The sequence below is a fragment of the Corvus kubaryi genome, unplaced genomic scaffold, assembly GCF_017639235.1.
Source record: "Corvus kubaryi isolate FWS band 111438036 unplaced genomic scaffold, C.kubaryi_AGA036_p1.0 split3-73, whole genome shotgun sequence".
Taxonomy (NCBI): domain Eukaryota; kingdom Metazoa; phylum Chordata; class Aves; order Passeriformes; family Corvidae; genus Corvus; species Corvus kubaryi.
Window position 1 is genome coordinate 13281021 of NW_024582091.1, and position 16374 is coordinate 13297394.

The 16374-nt window shown below is 37.7% G+C and overlaps 1 protein-coding gene across 2 annotated transcripts in view; it reads right to left on the reverse strand.

Moving 5' to 3' along the window:
• Positions 1 to 4120: 4120 nt before the first annotated feature.
• Positions 4121 to 16374, reverse strand: part of ELOVL4 (ELOVL fatty acid elongase 4) — a 36735-nt gene continuing 24481 nt past the window's right edge. For both annotated transcript variants that reach the window (XM_042016365.1, XM_042016366.1), the window contains exons 4-6: positions 11736 to 11907; positions 9407 to 9534; positions 4121 to 8898 (exon numbers count right to left, since the gene is read on the reverse strand). In XM_042016365.1, the coding sequence (XP_041872299.1) occupies positions 8623 to 8898; positions 9407 to 9534; positions 11736 to 11907 (576 nt within the window). In that variant the 3' untranslated portion in view covers positions 4121 to 8622. The remainder of the gene's footprint in view (positions 8899 to 9406; positions 9535 to 11735; positions 11908 to 16374) is intronic.

Here is a 16374-nt window from a genome sequence, read left to right on the forward strand (position 1 = left end):
TGAAGAAAATATCAAGAATATTTTGGTCAGATTAAAATACCCACTTATTCCCCAGTCAGTTTAAATTCCTAACAAAACATATTACAAAGTAAAAGGGTTCCTTCTGATTAGTGCATCTCCTACTGAGCTGAACAGCCATCTTCTAATACTTGCCATGAATTGCAGAGAGCCTAGTGCTGTTCCCTGGTACCAGTGGCTGGACCAGAGGCTGGCAAAGTCAGACTCAAGGTGTTGAAAGAACGAGAAATTGGCTCACTGCCAAAAATGTGCTGGAACATATTTTGAAAGGCACCCTGTGAGTCTGAGTATGAATAAAATAACAGGCTTGCTTAAATAGGAACTGAAACTGTTGTTCTAATGGTTCAGCTCAAGGATTTTAGTAAATCAATACCTCTGTAGATTTCAACAGGCTTCAGACAACACCTTCTGGAGCCAAGAGATTTTATAGACCTGTGAGACAGGCAACTTATGCCAACTGCATATCAAGATGGTACTACAGGTGTATTTCATAGTGCTGGTGCAATCAGAGGCATTAAGGAGAGTTGGAGTTACAAGCATTGCATATACAAGTCTTGTATCTCATCCCTTATCAAAAGCAGATTTAATAAAGTGCCATAAAGCAAGAAAAAAATCGCCCATGCACTGGTCTGCAGCACAAAGCAGGGTTTTCTCAGTAAGAACTCTGCCACAGCCAACATCGTGTAAGTTCAAAATACATTGCCAATTCTAGTATTTTACTGAAGTAATTATACCTTCATTGTGAAGTCTTCAAAAAAACTAAATAGAAAAAAAAATAAAGTTTATGGTCCTTATTTTTCTATTATCCTCCAAATTTCTTAGTGTGCAATGTGAGGTCTAGATGGTAAGTAAACTTATATAAATTCTGTTAGCATCATGGACTGTCCTTAGTGACAATTCTCACTGAAGTAAGTGAAACTTCACCTAGAGAATACAAAAAAGCATCAGAAGTCACAATGAGGGATTTTAGCTGTGCAAGAAAAGTTACCTGACTTTAAAATAAGAATACCTGAAAGACAAATTTATATAAAAATGTGGGTTTTATTAAATTTTAATCACAGAAGAACTCAGTATAAAATCTCTAACAAAGTGATTTTATAGCACACTAGTAAACTCTCTGTCTCTCACAACCAAAAGCTCTGGTTATGAATGTACAGTGTGCCTTCATATCATAGAATACAAAACTGGAGTTTGCCTTTGTAGCCCCGTATTTGTTAAGCAGGAAGATGAAATTTAATAAAAGCTATTCCTTCTTCTAGTTTATTGTATCCATAAGACCCAGTTTTGAGATCATTAAATGAAAAATGTTGTTACAACTCAACCTGCTCAGACTCTGCGGCTGCTATTTGGCATTTCAGACTGCAAGAAGAGCCACTCCACATGCCCCCGTGACAAATCACAGCAGTAAACTGTTCCCTGAACACACATCCCAGTCTTCATCCAAGGAGCCACTCTAGCAGAGCAGAAAGGCATGCATAGTGATTGAAGAGGCCAAAGAGGGGAATTTTCCAGTAAAAAACTAGCTACTACCTAAAATATCATTTTCTGAGTAAATCCTAAGAATGTGGCGGGGTTTTTGCTATTTAATTGGAGCATTTCCAGCATATTTGGTTTATGTCAAGCAACTAAGAACAGAAAAGCATGCTAGGCCCTCTACAAGTACTGAATCCAGGGACGCATTTTCTTCAAACTCTGTACCTCACACTATCAGTAGAAAATGTTCCAATACCCCCTGCCAAGTTTGGTGTTTTGAGAATAGGTAGAACTACAAAAAACCCCCCATTCCTCCTTGGCCAAGGGACTGCTTCTGTGCCATCTGCCAAATGTGTCAAAACCAAATGTGTCAGACACCAATTTCCAGGTGAGAATCTGTTGTTCAGTAAAAAAACTCCTATCAGGCTGGGTAGACCCAGACTGCTGTACCCTGTGCCCAAGAACAGCATTTGAGGTGAAGCCAGTGTAACAAATGATGCCATGGACTTGAAACCCTTGACTATAAAACACCCTGAAGTTCATTTTAACATTTTACTGACTTGCAGCTACTACAAGATCTTTCTGTGACATACATCTCACTCTGGAATAATTTAGTAATCAACCACCTGACCTGAAGATATATGTACAAAAAAGAAAAAAAGCAGTAACAGAAGCTCTGCAAAAATAGGTTTTTTAGCAGTTATACAGCAATTTTCGGCTTTGGAGGGCTTTGTGTTACTGCAAGAAGCTACTCAGAAGTTCTGAAGTTTATTAATTTTCTCATTATTAATGAGAAAATAGAGTCAGACCTGCCAATGCAGGAGTATGATGTTTGTCATTACTTTCACTCCAAGCATTTGTAGTTAGACAAAATGCTCTCTTGATTGTCATTTAAGACAAAGCAATTTTTTATGTACTTCAGAATGTACTTATGCACAAGTACACTACTTGTGTACCATTACAGCATCTGTAATGAATACACAGCAATAACAGTTATAGCGTAGTCATTTAACTCCTGCAACATCTAGGGGCAACGGCAAAAACTAGAGGAGCAATTACCTCATGTTCTCTAGCTTCTGGCCCAAGTTGTTTCTTGTATTTCTCTGGTTTCCTCTCATAAACACTCTCCAAAAAATACTAGCATAAAAGTGGTTTTCTTGTCAAACAAATTAAGGTTATACCACTGCAAGAACAATAGCTCTCTAACTAAAGATAAGGACAGAAAACATTTTGAATCATTTCAAAAACCAAAGATTTCTTGTTTAGCAGACTAAAACCTACCTGATATTGATTTGTCAGATAGCAGTGATGCCATACGAGCTTGTATCAATTCCAGCCTGCTGAATCAAAATGCACACAGCTTTTTCCCTCAAAGCTGCACTGACCATGTGGTGCTCTGGCAGGAACTCCCAGCACTGTTTTATAGTGTGCACTAATCAGGGCCTGGATGATCAAGAGACATAAACTTACCCATCAATAAGTATCTTTGCAATTAAGTCAAATGCGACGTCACTGACCTGTCAGGCAGTCAACAGAAAAGTGTGTGTGCATTCATAAGGTCACCTAGAAGAAGTCCCAGGCATAAAAAGTCACTGAAAGGCACAAGTGGATAGATGGTACTGCCTTCAAAGCTGTCTTTGAGTACAGGCTTCATGCATGTGTCTGAGAATAGTACCCAGTGCTTTGAGCTGAGCAAGAAAACAGGGAATAAAACCCTTCCCCCACCCAACCCAAATTTCCCAGATGTTAAGAAGCAAATCATACAAAAAAGAAAATGGAACATCAGAGGATCCAGTCTATTCTATCCAATCATCTGATGAATCTGATTTGATCACGTGTTCTTATTTTTAATTACTGGTTGCGAATAGAATTATGAGAAAGATGCCTGCAGAGAGAGCCTACTCCAGCATATGTTAATAATCTAAGGGACAAATCCTGCTCTGAGCACTTGGTGTATTTTCTGATTCCAGGGAGGATGTAAGCAGTGGATTGAAGCAACAGTTGAGAATTGTGCAAGACATAATGGACCACACCATATTTTGCTATGATGGCAGACTTGATTCTCTACTACTTGACATTTGGAATAGCTATTTGCACTTAGATTCTAGCAGTGCAACATGGGTGCAACTTGGTATTAAAAGGTTGATAACAGCAATCATACTTGGCAGACAACGAAGGAACTTACTGTACCCAGCAACACGTAACCACGAATTGCACCTAATGCCAAAAGTGCTCCAGGTTCTCTGGGGTGAGAGATGACATTAACACCACACAGTGTCCAGCAAAACCTAAACTACATGGCTAATTGTATTCCTAATTGTTAACACTTCCAAGACCAAATAGGGAAACTTACAGGGTTTTTTTGTTTGTTTAAGTCTGCATCCTATTTTCGGTCATTCAAAGGGTGATTTCAAAGCCACTACACTATTATTTGGGGACAATATTTGAAATTAGGAAGTCCCTGTAACCTTAAAATGGGAGGATGTGTCACAAAAACGTTTTTCTCAAACTTCTGGGGAACAAAACAGATTACATCACATGATCTGCACAACACTGAAATTAGCAGGCATCCTGACGCAAGATGGGACACAGAAGAACATACTACAGAATGTATAAAACCAAACTCAAACAGCATGAAAAAAGTAACGTTTATTTTTAATGTTTACAAAAGCATGAACACCTTATGCAAAAGCAGCACCCTGAACCATACATTTCCCTCAATCCTCCTGGGATATTGGCAGAAAGCAAGTATTTTCCCTGCTCTTTAGTGCTCAACATACTCTGCTGAGGTAAATGGGAACCAACCCACTGACTTCCATGGAGCTGCCTCTGCTTATATTAGCAAAGGGTCCAGCACATCAGACTGCAGTGCAATGAGATGTCATATGGGTGTCTTGCTTTAGGTATCAAATTAGGTAAGTCTGTGTTTCTAACCAAGATAAATACACTATCCAGATCGTTAATTAGCTCCCCATTCTCTTCAATTTTAACTGAAATAGATCTCATTTTAAATATGACTCTCAGCCCACACTAGCTTCATGCAAAGTTTAACTTTATGCACCATGAACAATTTTATTCAAGTTTTTAAGAGATAGCTAGTGCTTGTAAGCTATTTTAGGACTGAGGTCTTGCACCACAAAAGCTATTTAACCTTTCTTACCTCCCAGCACATGCAGTTCAAGTGTTTACTCTGAAGAAATGTGCCCTTAGGTTAAACCTGAAAAAAAAAGTGCAGCATTTTCATTTTGCCTTCACCTTTTTCTCCTGATCTGGAGCTGGAAGAAATTGACGGTCCTGTAATCAAATAGGCCATGCTTTTGAACCTACAGAGAAACATTTGTTTAATGGTTGGACTCAGTCATCTTAAGGGTCTTCTCCAACCTAAATGGTTTTATGACTATGATTTATTTTTAAAAGTTTTCTGTTAAACAGATATGATTGCAATGATTTCAAAGACTCACCTGGAGCAAGTTACTCATACTAAAATGATCTCTACTATAATACAGCATAATTCCCCACCTACCCTGAGTTGAGATCCCTCCCCTCAGAATCTACAACTGATGCCCCAAAATACTTATTACACTGGTAGAAATGGCTCTGTCTTGTCTGCCATCCTATGTCTAAAATGACTGACAAATACTATTTATGTTTGCAAGACTGATATTGGAACTGTGGAATGAAAACTGCTTCATTTTACTGCTGGAGCTGTAGGAATCATTCTGTTCGCTCCTGCCAATTCACATTCCAGAAATATAATTTACTTCACATATTGAAAGAATCTGCTAAGAACCCATACATATATACACACACACATACACTATGTATGTGTACACATATATACACACATGTATAGATAATTCATACTTATTTTACACTGAAGAAGTGCTAAAATAATCCACAAACTGTCACTGCTAGAGATGAGGCTAAATGAAATTGTATTACTTACATGGCATCAAATATTTATGAGACTCTGATCCAAGAGCTTCAGAACTCTTAGCAAAAAAATTATCATTCGTTGGCAAAAAAGTTCCAAATAGTTTGAATTTAGTTTTTCAATAAACTGAAAGGATTTAGAAGAAAAAAACCCCAATAACCCTGCAAAGTAGATTGTATAATGTCAATTTCAGTACTGTGTATAGAAAATACACATATTTATACATACTTTCAACTTTAAGTTTCCTTAGACTCAAGTATGACTCTAATGAATCTGTCAGTATTTCACATGTGCATTATTGCCTCATATTTTGAAAAGCAAAAAGCTGTACAAGTTCAGTCCTGTATTCTGTGAGTCTGGCTGCATAGTCAGAAACAGAAATATTGCACTCAAGACCATGCCTACAAAAAATGCACATTTAATAAGGCCATTATATTCAAGATTGTAATGGGACTTGAATTACATGAACAATCAAATATATCATAAATAGACCTAGGAAAGTCATATTGCAAAAGATGTACTCAAAACAGCAGTGTTCCAGTAATTTAATAACTGGGGCTTTTTTTCCATGAAATGGCAATCTCTGGTTTTATGCACAGGGCCAGACAATATGATGTGCATGTACACATGCATTCTCACAGTGAGTTTTTTCATTTTTTCTTAGAATTTAACAATTACCCCAGAGTTTGACAGTAGGCTTCTACTCAAGTTCTGTCAATAGGGTTCAAGTTGCCATCAACTTTAATCCACTTCCATGCATGATGAAGGGGAAAAACGATTTAACTTTCAGTTATTTAAATATTTGCCATCATGCAAGACATAATTCTTAACTCAGAAAATGTAGCAAAGACATAATTGAACCTGCACTGGAATACTCCCCAGTATGCTGTTTCAGAGCTAGATCACATTGAGAGTATCAGTTTAGCTGATCTGGCTTATTGAATGAATGACAGAGCAAACAACCAGTTTAACACAATTCACGGAATGATACAGATTTATAAGTTAGCTGCCCACATCCCATGGCAAATAGAAAGAAGCTACCCTTTAATCAAAGTGGAGTAAACGACCTTGAAATTACAGTAGGGTAAGTGTATTCACACCAGCCACTGCCTTGGAGTAGCAGGTGTGCTGTAAATCTGCTTTGTAGTTATTTACTCCTTTAGCCATGCCAAAGTTACTGAGTCAGCCAGCATTTTGGCTTGGTTAAGGGTAGTGGCATTTGTCCAAGAAGGAAGGGTAGATCACCGTCCCTCCTCCCCATGCCACACTACATAAATACACGGTATGCAAATGCAAAAAGCATCATTACAAAGGCTGGAAGAATCACAAGACACAGAAGATAAGAAACTTAATGGTCACATGCATTTGAGTTCAGCAGAAACAGTTTTTCACAATTCTATATTCTGTCCAAAAAACCTCACTGGTGGTGATTAGGGATGAACCACCTTCCAGCTGAACCAACTCCAGCATTAGGAATTATTTTTTAATACAACAGACTATATCCAAAACCCTTTTTTCTAGGACCTGTTTTTTGGGTTTAGATGGTTTTTTTGTATAGAGACGAGACAAACCTGAGACACAGAAGATGTGACCCGCTTGCGTATTACAAACAGATGAATGGATGTTTGAGATGCAAAAATCTATTGAACATGTCACTCATTTTACTCTTACAGTTCCGTGTACCCTTCCTGCACCAATGGTGCCACTTGCCAGATATATGTTTGTTGCTACCTCTGGATATGTTTTTCACCAGAGCTGGGGAATGCATTTGGACAGTAACAATGCAGCTCTTGCAGTGATGGCCAAGGAACACAGTAATTCAGGATATAGTTTCTAATTCCACCCATCTTCTACTCATTGCATGCTAAGCAGCTCAAAATTTATCTCCTAGTAATCACATTATTCAGAAGGAGTATAAATCTTTCCCTATTTTCTTCACAAAAGGAATGGTAAAAAGTCCTTTATGTAACATGTAAATGAAAATCCATCTAAAAGTTTCTACTTATTTTAGCAGTTTTGACTTAAAATGGTGGCCTGTCAGCAATACTTTGTCTGCAAGTGTCTAACAAATAGAGTTTTGACAGGTACCAAGCAACAGCAATATTTTCAATATCTTATGTTTGCTGTATTTAGTACTTTTAAACCGAACTCCCTCTCCCAATAAAGTGATGGCCTTGTAGTTAGCATGACTACTCATGCACACAACATTTCTAAATGGAATTACATGCTGTTTTCTCTCCACCATAACATTATCTTACTATTTTGAGTATCAATCAGAGCCACAGATTTAATGCAGGTCACGGACAACAAGCAGCAGGCCTATTTTTACTACTTGCTTCAACCAATATATTCATTCATATTTATACATTCTTAAAATGTATTCTTTACTTGGCTCTACTGAAAGTACCACTCCAAAATTTCACTTTACATTAAAAAAAAGGTTATTGATGACTTGATCAAAGGATACCACCAAAAATCCCTTTTACTCCCACAGGGAAACATATGTTCTCCTGAATTAGTATTAACAGATATTTAGATTAGAAGACTCCATATTTCAGAAACCAGTTATTTAATGCTCAATATTCTTTTCAGCAGATGAAGAGGTAGGTATATTTCCACACAAGAAAAAAATAATAAAACAAAAACCAAACTGTAACAGATACTCAATTAAATCAAGTAATGTCTGAAAAGTCAAACACTGTTCTGACAGCACATATTTTGTCTGAAGGTACTCTCCAAGGAGGACAAGAAAAGTTGCGCATTCTGATTAGATAATACGTCATAATTTGAAATTTAATAATTTTCTGGAAAGAAAGCACAAGTATTCAAATGCTACTTCCTTCCCCTCCCCTCCCCACCCCCCTGAGAAATGTGGGTGCCAACAAAACTGCCTTTATCAATGGTAGTATTAACTTTTGGACTGCTAAACATGGAATCAACTGCAATTCTTCCTTACATTCACCAACACCAGCAGTCTACAAGTTTACACAGAGACCATATGCATGATAATTACATAATTACAATAGAAATTCAACTTTAGTGTTGTTCTTAAAACAATCTTCATAAATAATGAAAATATCTGTGTTCTAGCTCTTCAGTAACCTAAGGTTAATTGGTACAGATAGTGTTTTTTTCTTCCTTTTATAAACCAAACTGGAGGTTCCTCACTGCCAACAATGGTTAAGGCCTGGATCAAGTTACTCTCCTTTTGCTTTTCCCTTTTTCTGCTTTTTTCCATTTTCCACCACCGCATTATTTTCTGGTTTGCTTACTCCATTTGCAACAGCACCATTTGCTATTTTGCCATTCTTTACAGGTTCCTTGGGCAGCTTATATGTCCGATAGTAGAAGTTACCAAACAGGAAGATGAAGGTGACAGCATAGAAAATGACACCCCAGTGCATCCATTTAGGGAAAGGACAATCAATATAAATAGACAAGGCTGTGTGGCCAATAGTCACATGGAACTGCACCTGAAAGACAGAAAATACAGAATCAAAAAAGTCTGGATATATTCTGTAGGTCTGAGTGCATAGATTTATACCAATTCATTAAGCAATGAAAACTGCTGAACTGGGAGGTGGTAGGGAAGCTGTATTTGACTGTCACATTCATGCACGCACATCTATGCTTGACCAGGAACATCAGATCTATTGTAGTGTCTGGTATCAGTTTTCAGAAACAGGAAAATGAGAAGATAATAAGCCATCTGGATTTTCTCTACATTTTGAACATGTCTTTGCTATTCAGTTGAAACAACCAGCAAGGAAGCATTAGAATTTAACGCACACAACTCTTATCTATGCTGCATATTTTTTTTTGAAGTTGAATAAATGCTTCCATCTCCAGGAAGTATTCTAACTTGAGGAGTGTCAGACAGAGAAGAACTTTTGGAAGGAGCAGCATCTGTTCCAAAGCTCTGCAAATGCAAATCCACTCAGAAGCAACACCTTTTACCTCAAAAGGAGAAATTTTACTTACCAATTGCAATATGGTCAAATATCGTTTCCACCACAGGTATTTCTGAAATTTAGGGCCACAAGCTGCTAATCCGTAATACATGTACATAATGACATGAATAAATGCGTTCATTTGAGCTCCGAAAAAAGCTGTCCAGGAACAGAAGGGAAGATCATAATGCAATTTTGGAAAAAAGAGGATTATTTTTCAGTATTATCTGTATCATTATTTTTAATAGTAAAATTTACAAAGCACAGGACATGTCAGGATTCCATCCCCAAAATATTGAATAGTATAGTACAGACCTGGCTGTCAACATGTACTGACACAAACAAATGTGAATGCAAGTTGTATGTCACATCTTCCATGGAACTACTTATGCCAAAGCTTTTTATAAGATTTTTGTTGAACAGACATAAATGACATGTATTCCACATTAGTTGTTACAGTGTAACTGCAACTGTTTTTCTAAAGGATTATTAAAAGCTTTTTTTGACAATGTAAAGTACAAAGTACCAGACTCTGTACTTCTATCTTTTAAGCTGTACTTAAATGCAAAACATTCACTTCTCAGCAAGAAGTCAAGAAACTCACATGGAAGTCTGATTAAATAGGCCAAAAAAACCCCATACAAAGCAAAACTTGACTTGTGTTTATGAGAACTTTAAGGCATTGCCAGGTGAGTTTGTCTAAATTAATCATCTTTAGTTTCTTTGTTTATGATTTAAAGTATCCAGCATTCTTAAATATGTCAGTGTATAGTATAACATCTTCCAGAACGATCCATGTTAGATCCATGCTTACAGTTTCATTTGCATTAAGATCTCTTTGCTTTGTCAAGATTAGCAGCCATTTAACAGAATCACGTTGTATCTTGTTAAGGTATTCTTACACTTACAGAGAGGCTCAAAAATGCTCTAATGTGTAAGATTAGGGCAATACAGACAATAGCTGCTGACATCAAACAGCTCAGATGCCTGTGTGGTCTGGACCCAGTTGTTATAATAGGGTCCAGTTTATAATAGACCCGTCTATGTAAGCAATGTGCTATCAACTAGAAAACAGAAGAACACAGATCTATCCACATTTATGCATAAATGCAGAAAAGCAACTGCTGCTTTTCCTTTTGCAGGCTCTAGAAACTAAGAGGCAGTGCTAGAACATCAGAACTTGAAAGAAATTTGGAAATAGTTCTAACTGTTGTATTAAAAGCTGCTGATATTTAGCTTGAAAATTCTGAAAAGGCAACGAGGGAGAGGGCCTTTTGAGACACCCAGGGAATTTCTAAAGCAAGACTACAAGTAACCATCCAGTCTCCAATAATCTTATTTTATAGGTGCAGTTGCAAACAAAGATCATGAAATGTCTGGTTGAGTACCTGCTTCCTGCATATTACATGAGAGAAATTAAATGGTAGTTGCAGATACTAAATTTATATATTTTTCTTTGTAAGTGGCCCCTCAGTACAAAATATCTATAGTAAATGGGAACATAAACCCCCCATGCGTTAAGTATTAGTGTAGCTCAAAAAAAACCCAAAACACCAACCCCAAAATATTAGTTTGGTGTTCATAATATGGTATTTTGTGTTTACTGTATGGTATTTTCAGTGTCATAAGCCTACAAAGTACACATCAAACAGAACAGGGCATTTTCCCTGTACCCTCAGCTCGGCAGAGCTTTTAATTTGAGAGAGAGAAGGCTAAACAACAGGAACAAGAATACAGTGTAGGCAATTGAAGATGTGGCCAGTGCAATAAATAGTAATGAAATTATTTGATGGAAGCTTTAGAAAGGAAGCAACGGGAAAAAAAGGCTGATAATGAATTTAGACTTGTGTCAGTATGAATAGGTTTTAAAAGTGAATTGACAGATTTATTGGCTCACCTCCAAGGGAAGGTTTCAGAATTTTATACATGCCTCTTCATAAAAATAAAAGCAAACCTCAAACTCATATACAATGCCAAAATAACATCTCCATTAACTTCATTAAATTTGCACACAGAATGTGGCCCACAATTAGATTTTGCAGCTCTCTGTATCTGCAAGAATTAAAGTTAGGCAAGACACATACATCTTTGTTTCACACAGATACAGATACTTTTGAAGGTAGAACTTCAGGCTTGCAATTGATTCCCATGAGGAAAAGAAAAGAAGTTTTGCAATTCATTAGATTATTGCTCTGCTATCTTTTCCTCCCCCATGTTTCCCACAGAGGGAGACTGTATGCATTAATAAACAGTTTTGTGTATTATAAAGTCAAGTCTAAGAAATTTTCTTCTATTGCTACCAAACAATAATAATTCTCCCTTCTAACCGGTCAAAGGCATATGAGAAGAAGGGAACTCACCTTGTCCACCTGCAACCCACTTAATACCAATCCACCACAAGGTGAACATGGTGAAATGGTGATAGACATGAAGGAAACTAATTTGGTTAAATTTCTTTCTCAGGATGAAGAATACTGTATCCAAATATTCAATTCCTTTAGAGACATAATACCACCACAAAGCAGCAGCTATCTGCAATGAAAAACAGAGAATACTAAGTTTTAGTGATTCCAAACTGAACGGAATAAAGTTCTCACCATCTATCTGCTGTAAGAGAAGGATACCTCTTCCTTCCATAAATCCACGTTAAATGTTGAGGTGGAGTCAAACATCTAACAGTATGAGAAAAAAAAAATACTCCTTTCATCTATTCTGGACATGGAAGATGATTATGGAAGAAGATTTTTCTAAGCCTACTGCTCACAAATCACATCTGTAAAAAAGAGCTGATATAGTTAAAAGCTTTGCCATATCTGAACAGTTTACGAGTTAAACATGGGAAGTTTGTGTCCTCATTCTCTCCTAAGCTTTGCAGAAGAAGATTCCCACTGGGCTTCCCCTTCTAATGAGGCAACACTTCGATGTGGTCAGAAAAATGAGGCAGAAACATTATGATAAAATGAAGCTGCAAAGGTTGAAACCTTCAGTACCACAGGCATATGGGTGGAAAGATACCAAAAAAGTTAGGTGCAGTACAGATTTCACATTCCTTATAGCAATATTCCCTCAGCTTCTTCTGGCCTGCTCAGTAACTCCCTCTGTAAAGCAGCATTCCCCCAGTGGCTCTCTGCCATTCAGGGAGTAGGAAAAAAGAGACAGGAGCCATAAAAACTGAACAGATATAACCCATCTACCCAACAGGGAAGTGCTACACACCCAAAATTCTTTTTCTAATCCACCCATCACAGCAAATCTTGCCCAGGATGCAACATAAACAAGGCTTCCTACTGAAATTAGGATATTGTTAAAGCAAGTAAAGCCCTGTGTAGCAATATGCTAATGCTACGATATGGGAGTACGGTGGTGGTAGGGACTCCCTCCCAGATCCCAAAACATAGCAACAAGTCTAGGTTTGGCATTGTAAGTCATCTAGCTTGTTATGCAAGGGTGGGACCAGATGGTGACTCATACAGAGAGTGAAAGGAAAAAAAAAAAAAGTTGGAATTGGTACCACTAGCAAGGGGAGCTGGCAATGTCACAACACAGCTATTTGTGAGAAGTTCACCTTGTCTTTCAGGACTCAGTTGATGGTATATCAGACTTTCTTAACTTAACATGGTGTGAAATAACCCCACTGCCCCCTCAGTCCCCAGGGAAGACAGAAGAAAAAAAGAGTTAACACAGAGTAGCTTCCCTTCCCAATTGCACACATACTCTTAGGTGAGAGAAAGGGGAATCATAATGAGCTGTAGAGAACAATGCTACAGCCCTGCACATTGTTTTCCTCCACCTCTTCAAACCAGTAGGAAAGGACAACATCTCTCCACAGACTAAGTTTGTCACAGCCATAAGTGGTCTGGCAAACAGTTTAGGAGAAATTACAGCAGAAGCAGAAATGCAGCATAGGAGAAGAGTGCTGCATATCTGCATTGCAGGCTCTGCAGTTTCCAGAGGGACTGCACATCTTACTGCTGCCCAAGTGCAGCCTTCTATGTATCCATTAATGAACAAATGCCCTTCTCACTCTCTGGGCGTGATTTAGCCCACTTCAGGTCTTGGGAAGAGGAGGCAGATTTCTTCAGTTTTATACAAAGAGATATTAATATCTAAAGCTGGAGAGAGGCTTAATGACAGAAAAGTGACTCCCACAGATCTTGGAGCTCCCAGACACACAGGCAAGCTGCAGGAACCATATATATATATATATATATATATATATATATATTGCTCAATATCCAGTACTGCCTCTGGGACAGGTAGCTAGGTATTTAATAACACCCACATCAAGGTTTGTCTCACACCCAATGGCTGAGCATAACAGCCCAGCATCTTTTACAGGTCTTTGCTAAAGTTGCATCTCTTAAATAAATTAAGATAAGCATCTTTTCATTTCGTAAGTTAACAATAAACACTTTGGACTCTATATCCATAAAAATGACAATGCAGCACTGCAATACTTCAGCTCTTTGGAGGTCCTCCCTTCCAAGAAACTTTTAGAGGACCAGTAGGTCAGTTACAAGCAAACTGCCATAAAATCTTTTATAAAGTAAATGGACATTTTTGTTAATGAAATAGGGGAACAATAAGTCAAATAGCCAATATGCAAATAGCCAATTTACTGTGACATAGAGCAAAATATAAGTGAACAAAAATCCTACAAAAATACTTCTCTCTTATGCTCAAGATGCCACAGGTTCAGTATATGTTCTTGGACAAGTCACATAACACATCTCATTGCTCTTCTGTTGAAGTCCACCTAGCACAGAAAGCAACTACAGTCCATGGGTAAAAATAATCTGAACTTTTGATCAAAATGCTTCCCATCACTTAAGAAAAACAACAGGATTCTTTGAAGGATTATACCTGCTGATTTTGTGCTCCTGTAGATTTTTTTGCCTGTCAGCTTCTTTGCTGTCTTACTATCATCAAATTTTCTACCATTTACTCTCAAACCTGATAGGTTTTGTGTACTGATGATCTATTTCAGTACTTCCAGTGACTTCTGCAGATGTTTTCATCATTAGCTTATAGAAAAAAATGAAACAGATGTCATTTGCCTGAGGCCATGCATAAAATCAGTGAAAAAGGGCAGAAATAGAGTAGAACAATACACTGATATGTAAGCTGTGTCAGGAGTAGGTGGCTACTATTAAACTTCTTTTGCAAAGCATCAGAAATCGTGACCTAACTTGTAGCCTTTCTTTGGACACAGCATGCAAGAAAGATTTAGTTGAAAAGAAAAGAAAACATGCATTAAAAAGGCACATTCCTGTAATGAACCATACTAGTCACAACCACATATTTTCTGGTAATTTTCATATGCACCAATCTAAGTCTGTTAAAACACCAGATGGCACAGAAAGATTACATTACAGCTGAGGATTAAGGGGGTCAACAAGAGGTCCAATCCCATGTCCTCTGCCTGTTGCAGGGTTTTTGAATGGAGGTCTGTTTTATTACAGGACTCTGTTTCTGCACCATTTGTCCTCATTTGGGGTTGGAGACAGTTATCCATTAAGGGATATGAAGGGACAGGTACTTCTTGGAAGGTCACAGCAATGTGAAAAATTGAAGTGGCTTTTACAGTGAAGTCTTTTCCCTCTTTCAGTTACAGAATTTTGTTTCCAGAACTTGTGAAGTCAAGTTCACTTAAGTTTAAAATATATTATGCCTTTTTCATAAGAGGAAACCACTCAAGCTCTAGACATAAATACAAACAATGCAGATTACAATTACAATACAGAAAACAACCATTGCTCAGCTTCACAGTTACAATCAGCACACTTAAAATAAGAACTAATTCACACAGCCCTGAATTCCCAATTCTTCAGGAATGCTAATAAAATAGATGAATTTTGACCTGGGAAACAAGGACACACAAATATAAGCAGAGGGGGAAATGACTACTCACAGACACTAACATACATTAAGCTAGATAGTGTTACAAAATCGTTCACTTCAGGTACTGAAGGAGTACTACAAAGTATGGATTTAACACCTCAGCCCTTTGCATTTATTATTTTGACTCTTAAGCTATAACCAAAAAGTTTTTCCAAGAGGTATCTGTAGATAACCTCTAAATACTTTCTTAGAGATTTGTTCCCCTTTTTCTTTCTTGTCTACTATGAACATTTTATTTTTTTTCATAATAAAACCACTCAACTTCCCGCCAGCAGTCAGTAAGGTGGCTACCTCCTACATCCCTCAGATAAGTCCTTCACAAAGGAGTTTATTTCTGCCAATGTTTCTGCAATTGTGGAATTTAATTTTCATCCCTGCTTGCTCCAGTTGTCCGTTGCTTCTTGTAGAACAGCCAGTGGAGCCTGAATGAGATTAACGGGTGTAGGTAGGTTCAAAACAGTAAGGAGGAGGACCAGTTTCTTCAAATTTTGTGTAAACTACCTACACAATCATCAGTGAAAGCCAGAAGACTGACAAAGTTGAAGAAAATACATGAAGAAAATACAGACAAATACATGGAAAAATATCCCCTTAAAAACTGGCAAAACCAAAGAGGCTATGGGTGACTTAAGAGGTGCCTGAGCTACAGGTTGCTGGCATTGCTAAACTGTACAGGGGAAGTGCCACCACATGCCCTTACACTGCTCCCTTAAAATCACTGACTTACTGTCTTGACAGATGATGTGGGTTGGAGAGGCAGAGAAAGACATTCTCTGGTATCCAGGAGAGCAAAATTTTTTTTTTCTTTTTTTTTGAAATTGTTTTCTGGGAGCTTTCCATACTCCCTTGAAGTACAAAAGATGGTTTCTTGACCCCTTATTTTGATCAAGAGCTTTAGACAAAAGAGGCCACTCAATGTGATGGCAATATCACAGCGGCACGTTCCCAAAAAGCCAGAAACAGAGGCCGTACCAAGGCTCCTACATAGCCATTTAGACCACTATATACAATCAGTTTCACATTTCTCAATATTTGTTCCAGATTTCAAAGACCCAAATTAAAGTCATATATGAAGCTCTGCTTTTCAGAACATGTTCC